Source organism: Limanda limanda, chromosome 4 (genome assembly GCF_963576545.1).
Source record: "Limanda limanda chromosome 4, fLimLim1.1, whole genome shotgun sequence".
Taxonomy (NCBI): Eukaryota; Metazoa; Chordata; class Actinopteri; order Pleuronectiformes; family Pleuronectidae; genus Limanda; species Limanda limanda.
The window spans coordinates 25,432,037-25,453,619 of record NC_083639.1 but is presented as its reverse complement, the minus strand read 5'-3'; the positions used below and the strand labels follow the sequence as shown (position 1 = coordinate 25,453,619).

Below are 21,583 nucleotides of genomic sequence, written 5' to 3'. Positions count from 1 at the left end.
TTTTTAACCTTAACCCAGCAAAACTCACCGTTCCATAGCTTTAACACTGTAATTATTGTTGTCACCATGGTAATGAAAGTTCAGAGGGTTGATTCTCCTACAGATCAAAACCACCATTACGGACTTTTAAGGTTTGAAGCTGCTCTTTACAAATCTAATCCCAGCTTCAAAAAATGTAAATGTTTAAGTTTGGATCATCTCTGGTGACATTTGCTAAACAATGTTCCTTTCTGTATTAAAACAATGTATGTATATAAATCAATGTCTTTATGGCCCGAACTTGTGTACTTGAGGTAAACATGCAAGTTGTGACCATGGTAACAACAGTTGTGTGACATGGTAACACAAACCCAGTGCTTGGACATTCAGTAAGAATCGGAATCAGAAGGTATTTATTGCCAAGTAGGTTTACACCTACCTGGAATTTGCTCTGATTATTGGTGCATACAATGAACATAGAAACATAAAAACACAATAAATACAACACACATAAGAAAAACAATAAAAAACAATGTATATTTACTCACTATTTACTTCTTATTTACTCACTTTTTCTAATATTTATACAAAGTAACATTTTTTTAGACATAAACATATCTATATAAAAATATATAAAAGATATAAAAATTGAAGTAAAAAGTGAAATGCAAAATGCAAAACAGTAAACAGTGTGAAATTGCAATATGTAAGGGATCGCCTCTTGGTTGGACTCAGGCTGAAATACTCGGCCTGACCTGCAACCTAATATACAGTATAAAGTGTGAACTCTACCTTATCGAGCCAACGCACCACATAGCTCCAGCCCATGTTAGAAACCTGGTCCTATTTCATTTCAGTTTCAACCACATCTTCATATTTTGTCCCTAAGAGTTTCGGATTTGGCAGATGATCTGACAACAGTTTACGTTAAAAACCTGCAGTGGCATGAAACTCTGGGTTGTGGCCACGGGTGCAGCAGCAGTTAAACGCCTTACATGTCTCCCTTTGGATGAATGTACAGTTTAATTCCTCTTTCTACTGCTCACACCAGGAACCATGAATCTTTGTCAGAGTTTTTGACATCTAATTATGTAATACATTGCCCTTGTGCTTTATTTTTTTTAAGCTCCTTTTAAGAGGCATATTTTTAATGCCTGGACCACAGTCATACACGCGGCATTAACATGATAATAGCGAACGTTAGAAAGAAGTTGCGGCTTGTGCAGCACTAATCTCAAACATTTGAGGCTCCAATGAATCAGTGTCAGTCTATTTTTAACACGCGGGTTGAGCGGCCCATGGAGCCATCATTGTTTTGACTGCTGTGCCTTTTATATAGAAGTTTCTGTCAATGTCACATTAGAGAGTTAAATGTGAAATTCCAAATTACTCAGCAGTCAATAACGGCAGATTGATCATGCGTATTACCGCGGAGCCGCAACTGGTAATGTGTTGATGGGTCTGTCAATCTCCTGCTCTCCTATCATTGCAAATGAACCCAGTGTGAAATAACTTAATTTGCGGGTTTCAGTCGTTGTGTATTATCGTACTTTTGAAAGAGAAGATATCAGAGGCTGTGCATCAGTTATGTGGCAGAGATGTTTTGGGAGAGTGTTCCTCGGTTGAAGAGTAAATAAATCATCTCGATATCAACAATTAAAGTGAAAGTTTATAGACTTTGTAAAAATGTCAGTGGTTTGCATGTGCACATCTGACAACTGAGCTTGAGTTTTCCCTTTTCAGATATTACACTGTGGTGCTGTGGCTCCTTCAGGTTAACTGTGGTCTGAACAAAAACCTCCACGGTTCCGTCGGGATGTCTGAGAGTCTGAGCGTTTATCAAATACAACACTTTGTGTGCTTTAACATTTTAAGTAGCTCATTTAAAAACCCCAAGTAGGAATATTTCCTCATCTGAGCTTGATGAAAGACTCATAACACCAAAGACAATTCTAAATTTTAATTCTTGGTTGGCGCTTGCACTCTACTGAGTGCCCATTGTAGTTTTAAAATAGTCCTCATTAAGAATACATTTGATCAAGGCTCAGTTCATTTCACAGTTTTGTCATGAGGATTCTTGTTCTTAAACTATCCTAACCTGGACGATGCCCGTGTCAGTGCAGCTGTAAATATAGAAGAAGAGATATGTTTTGAGGATAAATCTTAGTCACTGGGCTACATGTTTCAAACCTTCATATTTAAACCAAACTACTAATGAAGCTCTGCTCATTTCTCTTCATAACAAGGTCGTGACAGATCATCTCATCTTTCACTCACACTGATGTCAAACGGGAAAGAAGTGACTCTCATGTTCCATCAATAATTTGTGTCCACACAAGAAATGATTTTGAAAATGGGGCTTTTATGAGAAGGGGGTGTTTCGTCTGGTTTGTTGACATGAGCGATGGACTTGAAGCCCCCTGATTGCAGCACTTCATCACTAAATATACTGAATTATTCTGAGTCACATGTGTTGAGGGTGAGAAGCTGGAGTGTGTTTAGTGTTTTAAACATTAGTTTGGTCTCTGAATAACAGGTCCAGGGTCTCTTGTCCTCTTCTGAAGGGCTCCATCTGTTTTCACAACTCGATGCAACATACGATGATGGATAGTCAGTCTGTGATATGATATGAATACTTGCATGAGAAAAGGGCGGCCTGAAAAAAGTGAAGCAAACATGGCATCTAAGCGACGACCTATATTCAGTCTCTATTATCTTGATTTTTGATCGAGAGTTTCGAGTATCGAGAGAATTTTGGGAAAGAAATCCTGCTTCTCTCAATTTGTTTTGGCAGGAGAATCCGAGAGGCGAGATCTGAGCCTGAGAATTTATTAGTATTTATATACGTGCGTACAGGGAGTCAATCATACGCATTTACCTACAAGAGCATACAGAGTATATACGTGTGTGGTGCATATGGATTCATGCAAATACAGATGAATACAAAGCCACGCACATGCACATTTACACAAAAAACAATCACACCCACAAATTCGAAAAACAAAAGCGCAATCTGGTCGTTCCAACATTACCGCGTGGTGCACGGGGAAACTGGTAAAGTACTCAGGGGGGGGGGGAACTGCAATCAAACCTCCAGGCGGCAGGGGGCTGTGATGAAGTGGCTCTCCACGCGTGCAGTTAATATGAAGACATGAAACTGCAGATTCATGACCCTCGAACGCAGAGCACAGCAGCGGCGAGGTCGGCTCGGGTCTTTCTCCGCCTCCGCGGCTCCTCATATCGCCGGAGACGCCGCGGAGGTCTCGCGCCGCCGGAGACTATCGAAGAACATGATGATTACACGGAGAATCTCAAGCAGCAGGTGTAGTGCAGCATGGCACAATTGCTTAACCTGCCTTTAACAAGGGCCACGACACATAAATCAAACGGCAGAACCATGACTTTATAGTTCATCCCATTCTTTCCCAGTCGTTTTACTTCCATTTTACGACATAATATGGGCCTGAACGCAATATAACCCATGATCTTTATGGATAAACCATGCAGGTACAGAGCAGGGCATGAATAAACTCTTGATAAGAGGCTGTTATTTAGTCGTTTTCACTTTCATAATTGTTTTTGCACATTTCTCCCAGGGTTGAAATGCTCGTCAGTTCAATGACTGTCATCGCCCTTGGACTGTCAATGAAATTTCTAGACTAGTTTAGCAATTAAAGAAATCCCTGAAACAAAACCCGGTTGTCTCCAAGCGAAAGATTCACATTTAATTGAGGACGTTTGACAATCGGCTGAGTTTGAAACAACTCGAGTAGAAAATGGGATTTCTGGCTGCGGCCTCATGATGGAATTAGCTGCCACGGGATGTTGTGACACATTCTCTGAAACTGCCATGTTTAAAAGATTCAATTGTCAAAATGAGAAATACGGTTCAGGAATCATTCTCCAGTGTCGCAAAAGATGCCGAGGATATAAACTTAAGTGTTCATATGCAGCACTGCCCATTCATTAAGATTTTATTTCCAGAGAGGTTTTTAACAGTATTTTAAATTAATGTTTAGAAGTGGGAAGCTGGAAAGCGGTTTATTTATGGTAAAGGAGGAGGCCGGGATCACAGGGAAAAGAGCTGCAGCTCCATGAGAGTTCAATTTAATTTTCAAATGAAAGACGTTTTCAGCTCCTGAGCAAATCCAATATTTTTCTACGCCCCAAAATCAGCACCAGTGCATTCATGAATATTAGAAATTGCAGATGTAACATTTCCCCATTGAAGTAATCCAATGTCATTTCCATGCAAATGGTGGATTTCCATTTGTGTTGCAGATGGAAGAAGCTGAGAGGTGCATGGTAAACTCACTCAGTTCGTCTTCCCCGGGATAAATGTTTCATTGATCAACTTTGGGACATGGTTCTTGAGCGTAAGTTGGTTTGAAAGAAGCAGCAGAAGCTCAAACGCTCACTGGTTTGATGATTTTGGAAACAATCTTTAAATGTCAAGTGTGAGAGGTTTACAAAACCATTCTTCTCTTTTGGAAAGAAAGAAAAGTTCTCTCTGCAAACACATTATTCGTATCTTGTTTGGCAAAATCCTTTTTTATCAAATCTTCCCAGAATGTAATTCACTGCAAATAAGGCGTATTTATCTTGCGCTTCCCGTTCGGAGTCGTCCTGGTGCTTCGTGTAATCGCCTGTGAAGCAGAAGAACAAACAAACAAAAAGATAAGACAAACAAAACTGTTGTATGACGAGACAAAGCAGGAGGAGGGAGCTCGGATCAACGGGCCTGTTTTAGTCCTTTGAGAAATTAAATCAACTTTGGTTTTGTGGATTTTGATCTTGTTTTCTCGAGGAGGAGTGAGAACGCCAGGCACAATATTTGCTGCGCTCGGTAAATATTGACAGATGCACCACAGATATGGAGGAAGTGCAGGTGCAGCGAGTACAGGTGCAGCTCTGTGAACATCAGGGTGGACTCCCTACAGATCCACACTGTCTTAACAGGGACTTACGTTTTCTGTCCTCTGTTTTGTTCTTTGGTTTTCTTGTTTGTTTGTAAAAGTTCTGCAAAGTTAAAAAGCCTAGCGTCGGGCCGATACTTCCATGCTACCATGATGCAACATTTGCGTAATGCACATCTATAGCTTCCTGCTCGCTCTTGAAGCAGCTGACCAATCCCTACAGAGTGGGCCGGCTGACCAATCAGAGCAGACTTGGCTTCATCGGGAGGTGGGGCCTTAAAGAGATAGGAGCTGAAACCACGTGTTTCAGACAGAGGCTGAAAAGAGGAGCTGCAGCACAGACAGACTGCGGAAAGTGAACCTTATAGCCTTTTGAAGTAATGACTCATATTAAGGTCATAAACTGGAACAGGATCAGGTTATGTCTACTTTATATAAAGTTTAAAAGAAATTGTATAAATGTGTGGAAAGTGCACCTGGAGTGCTAGTTATATTATAACAGGACGTGCTTTGTGTTCTGACAAAGGAATAGTTCATTGTTATTTGAAGCAGTAAAAGCCCTCGTGAATTTTTTTTATTCATTTTTCTTTGGGCTCATAGTCAAGTCAAGAACAATGACAGTTTCTCAGAACAGAAAAATCTCAGATCCACACATCCCCCCCATCTGTGCTGTTCATTAAGAATTCAACTCTCAAAAACTCTGTGTGGACGTGTTTCATCACATTTAGCCGACTGGTCTGACAACATGAGGAAACAACCTCACATCTAAAGTCACTTAATATTTATCAGTAAATACAGTATGTGTGTGGAATCTTCTTTTTTGGAGCAGCAGCAGCAGCAGCAGAGTCCTGTCGATTTCAAACCAGTGAGAGAAACACAAGATAAGACAGAAACACAGAAATATCTCGAGTGAAATGACCAAAACTGTTCTTGGCAGGAAATTGGTTTTCATGTAGGAGCCCAACACTCACAGGGCGAAACAACAGGGGGGGGAAAAATAGGAAAAACTTGTTTTTGATTCAAAATGCTCTCCGAAAAGTTTTTTAATTAAATTTTAATTCGTCAAAATAACATATTTCATGGTAGAGTATTATAAAACATGACAGGCAGCAGGTTTTAACGAAAAACACATTTTTTGCAAAGCTCTGCAAAGTCTAACAAGGAATAATTCTGCAATTTAACTGCAGTTTAAACATCGCTCGTCTTACTGCAGAGGAAAAAAACATGCAGAGAGTCGTGATCTTGATTCAGCTCAACACACGATCCTTAAGAGCAGCTAAACACAATACACTAGAACCAGGAGGTTATAATGACAGCCCACAGCTCACATCATTATAAAACCTGTGTATATAATTGTGAAATGAAAAGTGCGGCCACATTAACAGCCTTAACGCTCTGCACACTTAAATGGACACTGTTGAAACATGCCATTAGCTTAACAGCGTGTTCCCATTCGTCTCAGAGCAGAATGAGCCCATCAATCAAGTGCAACACAAGGGACATGATTCACACCTGACTGAACCTTTTTATCTCCCTGATGTGTGAAGTTCATACGTATCCTCCCATCCAGGTCCTTAAGGAGAACACGCTTTCCAGACACTCTTCGTTTTCTTTCTTCATTAAATGTCTTCCAGTTCGGGAACTTGGTGTTAAACAATCACTGACCCCGGTTTGAAGCCTTTCATCGGTTTTTCTACCTGTGGTCAGCACAGAGACAGTGGGAGAGTTAATAAGGACTGACACAATGTAGTGAGTGGATTTGTCAGGGTTTAAATGGCAGTGTCCGAATGTATCATCGATCAATTCATGAAAGGTGAAGGATTGAGTTTGTACAGACTGGTTTCAAACCATGTAGCTACTATAAATAACCATTTCATGTTCTATTTGTAAAGTGGCTCAAACTTACTTTACAGGATTACAAAAAAATCTAAAAAACGATGACAATAAATATGCAACACACATCATAATCACACATTGAAATATAAGCTGGACGACTCGCTTCCACTCTCTCCCACCATCCAGACGTCCAATTAAATATCCTGCTTCTACAAACACAGCCTGAAACTCTGCCGTAGCAAACCTTAAAGTATATTACTTAGTTAGTTATAGTCACAGCACATACAAGCACTACGTACAGACTTTCTAAAACTTTAATTAAATTAAAGCAACTAAATTAGAATCAAAGTTACAGGAGAATATCTACACTTGGACATGAGTATGAAATAAAACAACCTAAAATGATGGAAATCGTCTTTGAGAAAAATGCAATTTGATTAATTTTGAGAGATTGGCCCATCCACTAACATGGGGGAGGCAGGATTTACGACCAATACAGGCTTCAACTGTAAAGGTGTAGGTTACAAAATGAAGAAAAAATATGAAAATTATATACATATGTCTCTTTATAGGTGCGATTCCATGTGTGCCGTGAGTTCTACAGCCAAAAGGAGTTGGGAACGAGCGCTCCGGCCCAGATGGAGCATGTTTGAGTTTGTTAAAGTGTTGGCTGCTGAACCAGGGGAACAATAACACACAGGACTGAAGTGAGGGATTCATAATAGAATACTGTTTGGCATAACCACGGAAGTCTGGAGTCTGATTTAAGCCCCATCCAAAACCCTGGTTTAACATGACCACCGTGCTTCTCTTTTATGTTTGGAACAAAGCATTTGGCAGCGTCTGTGTTCTGCGAGACGGAATAAGAACATACGAATTCAAAAGCTGCTGCCGAGCTACTTTTTGAGCTCTGTTTTAACAAGTGTGCTGCAGCATTTCACTGCACAAGCACAGACGGAAGCTCAGGGAAGTCATCGCATCTACAGACACGTTCTTATGTTAAAATTAAGAAACAATTTAGAAGCAAGTGCAGAAAAAATATATTTTGAGTATAAACACTGAACCATCCAGTGAGTAAATGTTGATTTAAAATTTTGGGTGATTAGCTGTAATTCAAGCCTGAATATTTCTGTTTTGCAAAAAGTACAACAAAAAATACAACAATCACACATCCTACACTTACAAGTGGACGAACAACACAAAAGTGAAATAAATCAATGCCACTTTGTGCGGTCAGGATACAACATTAATGTTATTACTCACTCATAAAGAGCCATGAATAATTAACCTGTTTATTATTTATTCTTCCTCTTACCAGTCCATTAGTTTAAAGTGAACATCAACACAGAATTTCCAACAAGCCTGTGTGAAAAACAGGGTTAAGGTTAAGGTCGAGGATATAACAATATGCCATCAGTAACACATATTTCACACTGTGATGCCAAACATAGAAAGTATTTATCTATTTGTATTTATAGAGCTACTTACAAATGATGTGTTTATTTAGCTAAGATTCCACTAAGTGTCCAGGAACAGTTTGAATATGTAAAGAAAGACGAACCCTCGATGCGTTTGTCTCGGTCGCAACTGTATCTATTTGTATTTATAGAGCTTCTTAGAGATAATGTATTTATTTAGCTAAGATTGGCCCATCAGCGACCCTTGCATAAGTCAGCTTTAAATATAAATTCTCCTCCCGGCCCCTGAATGCTCTGTATGCTTTATTGACATTTGTGGATCTCTTCGCCACCAGGCTACCAGCACGTGATGTAAATTTTCACAAAAGAGTTCTTTAGGGATTGTTCGTATTGAGGCCCAAACTGTAAATTGAATGATGGATCTGTCTCCACCTCAAGTGTCTCTCTCTCTGGTCTCATATAACTCTACGGCCTCATTTTACCCCTTCGGTCTGTAAATTAGGTGTCATAAAAAAGAAAAGAAACGAAAAAGGAAAAACCTACCGAACCTCACAAGCCACGAAGATCACGAAATGTGTCCGGCACGCCCGAGACCCCCCGGGGACCTTAAAGGTGCATCCATGTCAGTGTCTTGTGAATTACGCTGGTGCCAAAAGTGTGTGCGTGGGGGGGGGGGGGGGGCTGGAGGTAAAAGGGGCCAAATTGTAACAGATTGCCAAACCTCAACCTTTGCCCTCGAGCTAAAAAAATGGACTTTAGGGATGAGGGTGCCAGTCACAGCTTAATTGATGCTGGGCCGGGTTCAGGGTAAGTCCCATCTGCCAGCGCCGGCTATTTGGGAGACAAAAAAAAAAAAAGAGCTTCGCCTTTTTTGCCGTCAAACTGTGCTGGCAGGATCCTCTCTGCCGTCCCCCTTGTCCTCATTAGAAGCAGCACGTCCGAGCCCAGTTTACCCACAGAGCGGTGAGAGGCTGGGGAAAACCATATAGAGCCATTACATCCCATAATTTCCTGTCATATGGCAACAGAGCGACGGAGGAAGACAACAACAAAAGAGCACAATTGTGTCTATAAGCTGCTAAATTGCCGTAATTTTCTTTATTTATTTTTCAGGGAACTGTATTTTTTTTTGGTGCTGGGCTGCCACTCGTGACAAAACCGCCCAATGCTCCGCGACGCATAAACGAAAACACACGTTCCTCACCCCCCCCGACACTCAAACTAAATGTCTCCCCTCTCTGAAACGCACGGAGCTCACAGGTCTGTGCTCGCTGCAGTTTCAACGACGCCGCTATGATTAATGGGCTTCAAAACTTGGGAACTTGTTCAGTGTGACACAAGCTTTTGTCTCTGTGTGTCATCCTCTTCCTCTTCCTGACAGCCACCAGAGTCTCTCTCCCTCTCCGTCTCTCTCTCTCTCTGGTTGGCTCTGGCGGGCGGGTGGGGACGCGATACGAGCTGACACAGCAGCAATAACCCGTGCAAATTAAACGGGTGGGGTGTAAAATGCTAATTTTCCGAACGCACAATAGAAAAGTGATTAAAAAAAGCATTTCAGTGTCTTTTATCTGGTGGCGCTGCTGGTCCTGGGGAATACGGGCGTTCAAAAGGAGCAGACTTAGGTATTAGGGAATGTTGCCAGTGCTCATTTCAACACGACTCTCTCTCCCCCCCCCGCTCGAGAGGACTTAGCTTTGATTGTTTTTTCCAGGCGGCCTTCTATCTTCCCCACTTCCACAATCACAGCCCATCCGACTGGGTGACTTGTCAGAGAAACACAAGATACAAGCACGTTGGCATCGGGCTGCGTTTCACTCGGCTTAACTAATTCCCGGGGAATGTAAAGTGGTCTCAGACTTTTGGACTCCCGCTGCATGTCCTCCCCACCACTCAAAAGAAGTAACTACACACAAACACACACACACACACAAACAGACACACACACACACATGTGAAAGGAGCCGGTTTGTCTTTACACAGACATGAATGCACATTCTCTCTCCCGGGAACAATCGTTCTCCTTTGAGCGGAGATAAAGTAGCTGTGGGGCAAATGTTGTGTGCATTGCCAAGAGCTGGCAGTGGGAATATTGGTTTTGATTTTTTTTTTTTTTTCCGGGAAGCCAGAATCATACGCTGATCACAGGACTGGCTCGGGAGCGGACCAATCAACTCCCATTCCAGACTCCACTGGGATGAGGTGTTAGGTGAAAGAGTCGATAAAAGTCACACTTAGAATTTCCAGTTGTTGAATCCTGCAGCAATCTGTCTCGAGCATCTCCGTTTCCCCGACTCGTGACTCTGTGTGCGGGACCAGTTGCACGTTTAATCCTGGAGCAGCTGAGTTAATGTGCAGCTTCACTCTCAAGTGTTTAATTCTTGAAAAATATTTTTTTTTTACTATCTTGAAAAATTAATTAAATGTTGCAATAAACACAATTTAATTAGTCTTGTTGGCATTGGAACAGAGTCGTAGACAACTGAATAAGTTGAGCAATTTGTAGGAACACAGCCTGTAGCAGCTGCTGTTCCCGACGTGTTTTCTCCGTGTCAGAAATAACCTCACGCTCACGTACCTGATAGCATCCATCGTGTGACAGTTCATGTGCACGTGCATACTGGAGTGAACAGGAACTGTCAACTCTGCAGTCTCAGGTTTACAATTTCAACGTGTACGACACATTTCATACAGATTCAACGTGCTTTACAAGAAAACGTAGAAAATACACAAGATAGAAAATACGTCTAGATACTGCACATCAATAAACTTACACCCATAAAGCGCATATATGAAATACATTATCAGCATTCACTCTCTCTCACACACACAGTAGTTGTAGTTGGTCGCAAAGTTGCAGAATATATTACAGAAGAGGAGCAGAACCATTTTCTGTCCCACTTCTCCCTGGAGGGTCGCAGAGGGGCTGGAGCTCATATTCCCAGTGAGTTTAGAGTCTCTGGGATGAAGCCGGACTACGTCACACACATGGAGAACATGCAGATGTTACTTGGAAAGAAGGAATTTAAAACCGGGAACCTTCCTGGTGTGAGGCGACGGCGCTAACCAGCACACAGAGGAACAGCAATGGCAACAAGTACAACCAGGGATTGAGCAACACTTGTAATTCACTAGTGGTAATTGAATGTTGACTCATTAGACCCAATTAGGGAGATTTCAGACTAATTAGGTTCAGCAGCGTTTCCAAAAGTCTCGGTTTTAGCGGCTCAGAAACAACGACTTATTGTGGATGCCAGTTGTAAATGTCAGAAAAGTGTTTTCAAATTTAAATGGATGAAGCCTAGAGATAATAAAACAGATTCTACCAAGAGATGCATGAGACAGAATCTTGTAAGTTCCCTCACCTCACCTTTACACATCGTGTTCCCCAGCCTCTTCTCTCCCTCTGTATTCTCTCTCTCGGCCTTTTGTTACATATCTGTGTTTCAGAGACTCTGATTCTCCTTTTTTCAATTGGCCCCAAAGAGGAAGGAACATATTTTTTACAAGTTCTTCGGGGTCCACTTCTGCCTCTTTTTGTCTGTGCATTATAATTTCCAATTTCAACTCCAAAGGACCTCTCCAAAGTCTGACATGGAATTGTTTTGCATATTGATGACACCGTCCCATCACAAGTCGCTCTTTCCTTTCAGACTTTTCGTCATGTGTCCAGAATACAGGACGAAATGGCTTTCAGTGAATTTACTCTACCTGCCTCAGAGGCGTTCAATGAAATCGTGCATTTTTTAATTGCGAAAATGAAACCAAGTGAAGGGAAAAATTAGCTTTGTTAAAAAAGAAAAGCACATCTCTGCAGCGGAGCCTTCACAACCAATGTTCTTTCGTGACTAAATCTCATGCATCCACATGGAAAGAGTTGGTGACTCGAGCACAAGTCATGCATAAAAGCTAATGTGCAGTAAACAAAGGAAAAGCAGCCGCAGTAGCGATCTGTCTGAAATGGAACACTGTGGCTGAACGACTACATTAATGTTCCCGTTGTGATCGCTCTTCAAATCGACTCCCGGGTTTCGTTTTGGGACAAAGATAATCTGCTGCTCGGGTTCCGCCAGCGTTCACCTGTCGAGGAGTCAGGTCACTTGGAAATGAATGATCAACAAATTAAGTTGACGGCTGTACAGTGAAACTATATTTTGTTGCGTCAGCACGTTTTGCCGTACCCACTGGTTCTGTTGAGGTCCCACAGTGGGACTGGAGCTTAGCCCAGATTAATCCAGAGACCTTCAGCATTGGGGGGGGCTGTGACTCAGGCGGAGAGCGGGTCGTCCTCTAACCGGAAGGTCGGCAGTTCGATGTTACCAGTTCTGTATGACCAGGTGTCCTTGGGCCTGATGGCTGTGTGTCATAGAAAATGTGCTGCAAATAGATGCACTCTATGAATATGTGTGTGTGTGTGTGTGTGTCTGCTCTGAGTGGCCATCAAGACTAGAAACCATTATTACACTTTAATAAACAGCAGCTCTTTGTAAAGAAGCAGCTCTTTTCTCTCCGGGGTTCAATCCCTGCTGGTGACTCGAGGAGAAAAGCTGCAACCAGCAGGGTCAGCCCTATGTTCCCACATTTCTAGATTTGTCTGAAAATTAGGGTTAGGTTTAGGTTTAGGTTTAGGTTTAGGTTTAGGATTAGGATTAGGATTAGGGTTAGGGTTAGCGGTGTTGAGCTCAAGACAGTTTGGAAGCTAGCTAGCTCCTTCAAATCGCCAGCTACGAAATGGTGAACCCTTAACTACCAGGCAGGGGTAGAAATGTGGGAACTGTAGGAACATAGGGCCTAATTTTGTAATGAATATTAGAAATGTGGGAACATAGGGCTGTGGGAACATTGGCACGCTCCCCAACCAGCGACAGAACCGAACGGGCAGGTTCAGAACAGCCACTGCACCGGGATCATTAAGTTCACTTCTTGTAAAGCACAAGATTTAACTACAACTTAGAAAATAACCCTTCACTGTGTTAAGAATTTACAGAATCTGAAACCTCTCTAAATTCAGAACGATGACTTCGGGATGCCAGCTGTCACGAGCGGCCTCATCAAATACTTATCGCTGAATAACTGTCGTTGGGAGTACAGGCCGAGGACGACCTTGGTGCCTTTTCTTTGCCATCCTCCCCATACAGGCACCCCCCCACTGCAGTATAAACAAACCCTCAGAGACGTGGACCGGAGGCCAGGGTGCTTAGCACAAGGGGGAAGCTGGGAGTGTTTCTTGTGAGTCCAGCTGTCTCCCGAGCTCTAAATCCCTTAATTACAAGGCCAGGGAGCGCCGTCTCCCGGGAGCGTTCAACATGCTCCTGTTCTGCACATTCACAAGGGGTGGGTTTCATTTATTTATTTAATTATTGCCGCTGTGGAACGATAGCAGGGTAACGATGCTTGGGGTTATGCAACAAAAGAGGAGGCGGCGTACGAGAGGCGGAGGGAGAGATGGTTATTGATGGGTCCAACACAGCAGCACCACCGCGGACAAAAGGAGGTAAATGCTGCTTTTAGCTGCGCCCGTGTGCGAGTGCGCTCCGAACAATGGGAGGAAGTACTGGGCGGCTCGTGGGACAATATGGCTCCCCCATTATCACCCATTTACACTGTCCTGCTTTCAATCATGTGATGGAATCCAGCCAGCAGTTCATACAGTGGGTGTTTGGCTCAGCGAGGCAAAGGTGTTCCAGGATCTTTAGATTAAAATGTTTTAATGTTTACTGCAATGCCCTCCTCACTGGACTCCCCACCAAACTCATCAACAGACTCCAAATCGTTCAGAACTCGGCCGCCCGGATCATCACCTGCACCAAATCATCGGATCACATCACACCTGTACTCATCCAACTTCACTGGCTCCCTGTAAAACACCGCATCAACTACAAAAACCTTCTCCTCACCTACAAAGCTCTCCACAACCTAGCCCCCACTTACCTTTACGACCTCCTTCAGGACTACACACCCTCCCGCACCCTCCGCTCATCCTCTTCTGGACTCCTAACCATCCCCACGTCACGCCTCAGTACCGTGGGTGCCCGAGCCTTCAGCTGCTCGGCACCCAGGCTCTGGAAGTCCCTCCCCCCACACATAAGACAATCAGACTCCATCACATCATTCAAGTCCCAACTCAAAACTCACCTGTTCAAACTGGCATACTCTCTATAACTGGACCCTGTGCACTTCACTTGTTTTTACTTTTGAAGTTCTGTTTTAATGTTGTTTCTATCTTTTATGCTTTTATCTTTTATCTTGTATTATTTTAATGTAAGGTGACCTTGGGTGTTCTAAAAGGCGCCTCCAAATAAAATGTTTTATTATTATTATTATTATTAAGGTGAAAAGCAGCAAAGTGCCAGAGAGGTTGTGTAACTCGATAAATCTTTATTCTAATAACCTTTGGAAGAAAACATGAACTCGTGAGGGTCCAGACAGGAAACTGAAGAAGACGCACTTCTTCATCACTTGTTGTTGTGTTGGTAAGGAAGTAAAAAACGGCCTTGAAAAAAAAGAGATTCCGGTTACATGGCGGCTTGTTTGTCATTTCCCCTCAGTGACTTTTCATTTCCTCACGTTTGCCTGGTTTCTTCTCCCGGCGCTCTGTCTTCTCCGGCTGCCACACGAAGCATCGGTCCGCCCCCCCCCCCCCCCCCCCCCCTGCTCCACTCAACCCCCTGTGCCGTCAGTCTGCTCCTCAGATCCCTCCCCAGCGTGTCGGCCAGTCACTCAACCCCCCCGCTCACAGCTCAGCCGTCCTTCCACCGCTCGGCTCTTTCCTCCGCCGCTCGGCCAAATCATCAAACCTACATTTTCCACCTTGTCTGTGTTCATTTACATCAAAACGTTTGATTATACCTGATTCTGTGGGTATAATACCTTCTGATTCTGATTCTGATAATCCCGAGTATGTCCTTATGGTCACCAACGGCATAACAAACATTTGTTTTTATTGCTTTTCCTGCAGATTTATGTCTTAATAATCTTGTATTTGTAATTTACGACGAGTTTTTTCCACGTTATTTCCGCCCTTCCCTAGTTCCATGATACACATTTTTTCAGTTTATTCGTATAAACGCCCAAGTCCCATCTTTGACTTGTTCACTAACTTTCACTTTGTCTCAAACTGATTTAGAACTCGCTGGTCAAAGGTCGAGGTCACCGTGGTCCCTCCTTAAAACACTTTTCAGCCATAACTCCAGAATTCATCGGCTCTTTAGCAGTTTAACACAAATGTCTGATTGGATAAAAATGATGAAGTGATGACATTTCACATCAAAACGCGGTCAACTTCACTGTGACATCATAACGTTCTGCAAAAACAGATTTGTGGTCATTATTCGGCGCTATAACTCAAGCGGAGGCGGGGGGGGAGTGTGGAGACAAAGAAAAGACAAATTGATGGACCGACTTAAAAAATGACTTTAATTGATGAGGCACAATTCATTGAGTTCAGTGCAACTTATATCTAAGAGATTATTCGAATACAAACTGCAAATCAATACATTTTATTCTTGGTAATTAATTTGGTAACAAATCTTTTAGTGTTACTAGTTTCTTTCGATCTTCTTCCACATTCTGTCCATCAAACGATACAGTGACTACATTTCAGTTCAGGAGTTTCTCTCTTCCTGTTTTGGTGGAGACAAAGAAAAGAAGAGTTGATGGACCAACTTAAAAAATCCCTTTAATTGATGAGGCACAATTCATTGAGATTATTCTAATACAAACTGCAAATCAATACATTTTATTCTTACTAATTAAGCTGTTAACAAATCTTTTAGTGTTACTAGTTTCTTTCGATCTTCTTCCACATTCTGTCCATCAAACGATGCAGTGACTACATTTCAGTTCAGGAGTTTCTCTCTTCCTGTTTTGTACTAAATCAATAATCAATATTCAACATCATAGAGGGGAGAATTTAATGATTTATATGCTGTTTTTTGAAAATGATTGTTATGCAAGTCTCAGTTTGCACCGAGATGCAGATGCCTGGTTTAACACACTCATCCTGCAGAACAAACTTTTTACAAGTGGGCGAAGAGTTCAGTGCAACTTATATCTAAGATATTCTTCTAATACAAACTGCAATTCAATACATTTTATTCTTGGTAATTAAGTTGGTAACAAATCGTTTAGTGTTAATAGTTTCATCAAACGTGTCCGGTTGGTGGAGACAAAGAAAAGAAGAATTGATGGACCAACTTAAAAAATCACTTTAATTGATGAGGCACAATTCATTGAGATTATTCTAATACCAACTGCAAATAACTACATTTTATTCTTACTAATGAAGTTGGTAACAAATCTTTTAGTGTTACTAGTTTCTTTCAATCTTCTTCCCTAAGACTTCCACATTCTGTCCATCAAACGATGCAGTGACTACACTTCAGTTCAGGAGTTTCTCTCTTCCTGTTTTGTACTAAATCAATAATCAATATTCAACATCATAGAGGGGAGAATTTAATGATTTATATGCTGTTTTTTGAAAATGATTGTTATGCAAGTCTCAGTTTGCACCGAGATGCAGATGCCTGGTTTAACACACTCATCCTGCAGAACAAACTTTTTACAAGTGGGCGTAGAGTTCAGTGCAACTGAGATATTCTTCTAATACAACCTAGAAATCAATACATTTTATTCTTGGTAATTAATTTGGTAACAAATCTTTTAGTGTTACTAGTTTCTTTCGATCTTCTTCCCTAAGACTTCCACATTCTGTCCATCAATTCATTAAATCCAGCAGTTTCTCTCTTCCTGTTTTGCACGAGCTCTAAATCAGCGTCGACATACATCAACATCGTCGTTGGGAGACTTTAGTAATTTATATGCTGTTTTTTAAAAATGATTGGTATGCAGGCCTCAGTTTGCACCAAGATGCAGATGCCCCCAGTTTAACACACTCATCCTGTACAACACAAAAAAAATCTCAACCTTTTTTCAAGTGGGCGAAGACAGAGCTGCAATTAACCGAGGTATGAAAAGCTTAAACTCCATCAGCGCAGACAACCATCTTAATCCTGCACGGGGTTGTTGTGTTTGCAGCTTTGCGTCTGTAGGTCCTGGTTCCAATCATGTTCAATATTTTTTGCAGAGGTTTATCCATGTTTTTTTGCTGTGACTCCCATTAGGCGCCCGCCCCCCCGACACCGCCCCACAGGGCAGAAAACAATGGAGAATCAGGATCGATAGGCGGCTTCCCCCTGAACTAACTCGACTGGAGTGAGGAATAATTTATCCCAGTGTTTCCATGGCTGTGTTAGCGATTTGATCCAAACCTAACAGAGCATCGACAGCTTTAGAGAAGCGCTCGTTCGGGAGGTTATCGATACCGACCAGTCGAGCGGGAACGTGCAATTTGACAGTCGTTATTTTTTAATCTCGCGACGGGATTTCCCTGAGATTATCTGTGTTTGAATTGAACGAGGTTTGGGTTTTGGTGTTTAAGAGAGTTTTCATCTACCGCTGCTAATTTGGGGAAATTGAATCATATTTGTACAACTGCTCAGAATATCTGCACAGAGCCACTTTGCAAGATATTAGAGATGTTCTGTGTTTACTGCCAGACACAATTCCTCTGCTTCATGGAATAAAGCAATCAATGGAACTGTTTTTTTTTTTACTGCTCTGATTTTATTCCCTGCATATTAGTGTCTTCACACTCTGAGCCACTTCACTTGACACACGGCTCCCGTGTTGAGCACTTGAGCCTGATTGGTCAGGAGCAGACACCTCTGACAGCCAATCACTTGCCAGGTTGAGACGAGCTTGTCACTGAGCTAATGGGGTGTTCTAAGGTTAATTTACAACCATATGAATCCCATCAATAAGCAATTAAGAGGTGTGGAAACACGGAGGCGCCCAGGCCAGGAGCTAAATCCCCCTACCACCCCACCCCTCCTCCTCCTCCTGCCTTTAATCAATTAATTGCTGTGACATGTCTGTTTAAAACCGCTTGATGGATTTACACATAAAAGTGACACGTGAAGAAGCCAGTGCACCCTGCGTGACCCCTCTGGTCTTAGAGCGGCTCACTGGTCCTGAAATTGTGACTTTATTCCTTTTAAAAAAAATAAAGGCCTCTTCCTCCGTTTAGCCCCTTTGTGCCTGAATTAATTTTCAATTATATAAAAAAAATATTATTTGTGTTTTTGGCTGTCATACAGATGCTAAATTAAGTGGACATTGTTCATTTTAATACAGCATATACAATAGATATAAAATTTAGGTATGAGGCAAATTAGCGACATTAGGCATAATGGGGCATAAACGTAATTTAACTAATTTTCCAGTCTCTGGTATGTAGATTATTATATTGATGCTGCTTTTGCTTGAAATTGAATAACAACATATGTTTCTGTAAATACATTGCTGTTCCATCATCACAGTATTTCAAATACAGCTTAATACCTCAAAATAACTTTGCTGCACAGTACCAAGGGGCTAGTGTGTATTTTCCACTCCGACCACTACATGGCGGCGGAGTACTACCAATACCTTCATGGTATGTGTAGTATTTGCACCATCAGGCATTAGTGGGATAAACAGACCGGAATGGGGTTTGAGGCGAATTTGCGACATTCGTCTACAAGGGGTTAGAGCTGAGGTGGAAATGTCAGTTTAAATACTCTGACAACATTCACCTGTCAAACCTGGAGGGAAATAATATGCCAGACAACCTCCTCAGCTGATGGAGGTTTTTCTAAGGAAAAACAGTGCAGTGTTACCTGCTACTGCCATCCGACCTTTGCAGCTCATCCAGAATGCAGCAGCTCGACTGGTTTTTAACCAACCTAAATTCACTCGCACTACTCCGCTCCTCCGCTCCCTACACTGGCTACCAGTGGCTGCCCGCATCCGGTTCAAAACACTAGTACTCGCATACCATGCTGTAAACAGATCAGGTCCAGTTTACATCCAGGACATGGTCAAAACACTACACACCAGCACGTTCACTCCGCTCTGCTTCAGCTAAACGACTCGTTGCTCCTTCACTGCGAGCTAAACACTCATCAAAATCACGACTGTTTGCTGTCCTAGCTCCTAAATGGTGGAATGAGCTCCCACTCGACATCCGGACATCTGAAAGTGTACACATCTTTCGCCGAAAACTAAAAACACACCTCTTCCGACTGTACCTTGAATAAAAAAAAAAAAAAAAAAAAACTAACCACTTTTGAAACTAACACTTTGGTAGCACTAAAATGGCACTTACTTATAGCACTTTGTAGTTTTGCTTTATTTCGAAGAAATTTTACTGTCTTGATTCTTGTTGTTCTTGGTTTGTACCCTCAGGGTTGAATGCACTTATTGTAAGTCGCTTTGGATAAAAGCGTCAGCTAAATGAAATGTAATGTAATGTAATGTGTTTTTCCTTATGCATCACAAACAAAAGACAGAAACCACAATGCATCTTTTTACAGAAGGCATCCCAGTAGTTACTATGTGAGATCCAACCTTTGTTCACTTAATAATTTGGAAAATGTTGGAAAAAGAAAGTTTCTGTTAGTCAAGAAGGCCTGGTTGTTCTCCATTGTTTTCAAGAGTTGAATACTTGGAGTTGGTAGTTGAAATCTCAACAAATAACAACAAATGAAAGTAGGAGGAGTCACTGCAGTCTTTCCAAGTCGGGGATAGATATTTATCTGCTTTTTTTTTATCTGCTTTTCTGGACCAGTTGAATTTTGACGCTCAACAAAATTCAACTGCTCCTTATGTGCAGCTGGAGATACCTCTGCTTCCTCTGTGGCGTCTGTTGGAATCTGCAGGTTGATGCGTCCCGGAGCCGGTATCATCGTGGTCTGTGAAGTGTTCACATTCATATTTAAGCCGGCGTACGAGGAGCAGAGTGCTGCATGTTGAACAGACGGTTCTTCTGTGTGGATGTTGGAGATTTTCCATTCCTTACCTCCTCCTCCTCCTCCTCCTCCTCCTCCTCTTCCTCTTCCTCCGCTCCTCTATAACGCTGTGAAGCCCCGATCACATGTTTTCTCTTTACACTGCCGTGACATATGTGCCGGGATCCCTGGAGAGCTTGGCACACAGGGCTGGTGACATGATATGTATGAGGCTTTTTCTACCTTATTTGCTTCATCTGACTCACGAGAGCCGTGGGGAGTTTGAACATCCCGTCCCGACCGTTCAGTTTCCATTTTAAGTGGAGATTCTCTCAGCGGGTTTCCTTGCGTTCTTATAAAAAATGGATAGGTGGATAGGATGAAGCCGGTCTGAGGATTTGTTTGAGTCGGTTTTATTTTAAACATCTGAGCCCGGCACGCTCCTGCTGTCGCTGTCACCACCGGCGCTGCGCCTATATGATTAACCCAGAGATGACACGCCGTCACAGAGTAAACCCTGGAATGCACAGAGCAGGTGGAAGAGGGTTTTGCATTTTGTGTGTCTGTTGGGATATTGTTTGACGAACGCTTTCTTCTTCTCCTCCTCTCCTCCGCAGCGCCTCCGAACAACATCTCAGTGGTGGCAGAGAATTCTCCGGCCCCCTTCAGTCGATACCAAGCCCAGAACTTCACCCTGGTCTGCACTGCGAAGGGGGGGAAGCCGGCCCCATCGGTGAGTCGCTGCACTGAAGACACACAATGCTAATCGTCCACTGTTGTTAGGGGAAGAACCTGAAGTGGACGTTGTTAACATGTTCTTTTCTCAGGGTTTTGTAGATTTATCGGCACTCACATGTTTTTTCATTTCCCTGCCAAGGTCCTCTTCTAAAGCAATGCAAAGATTCACTCTCTTTGTGTAACATCAAAAAGGAATTTTGTTATTTCAAGGTATAAAAACGACCTTGTGTCGCTTTAAGATAATTTCTAAATGACCGAGACAACGGCTCGATCCTTAATCTATACATCATCATTAGCATATGCACATGGATTCCGCTCACAACATGCCACACACACACACACACACACACACACACACACACACACACACACACACACACACACACCCAGTATATCCCTGCAGTCCTTTAAAGAAGCTGTCACCAGTGTGGCTCTTTCCCTTCCTTGCAGATTGACTTGTGATTGATTAGCAGCACTAATTTAGTCGTGCGATGAAGTCATTAAAAAGGTGGATTCAGATTTAGGAAACAGAGACATTAGTGTTATTGATGGTCACATTCAGAGCGATTCATCTAATCACCGCGACATGAGAGGAATGATCGCACACACACATTATTGTCGCTTCACACTGTCTTGCAGAACCACATCCAGTCATGCAGGGACAAGTACACACACACACATACACACACACACACACAGGCACACAAACCACATGCACCTTTTTTCTGAACCTGTAAGAAAAGCAAGGTCTTGCAGCTTTCCGAGGCGTGTGTTTCTCCGTGTTGTGGCATATGAGCTTACCAACGCTGTTTGAGAGCAGGTCTCTGGCTGTTTGTTCCCGCCGGCTCATTAATCATTGCCCATGGGGGGG

The 21,583-nt window shown here is 42.4% G+C and overlaps 1 protein-coding gene across 1 annotated transcript in view; it reads left to right on the top strand.

Moving 5' to 3' along the window:
• The window catches only part of igsf21a (immunoglobin superfamily, member 21a), a 195,064-nt gene that overhangs the window by 142,227 nt on the left and 31,254 nt on the right, over positions 1-21,583 (top strand). The window contains exon 5 of the mRNA XM_061069995.1: positions 20,592-20,707. Within this exon, the coding sequence (XP_060925978.1) occupies positions 20,592-20,707 (116 nt within the window). The remainder of the gene's footprint in view (positions 1-20,591; positions 20,708-21,583) is intronic.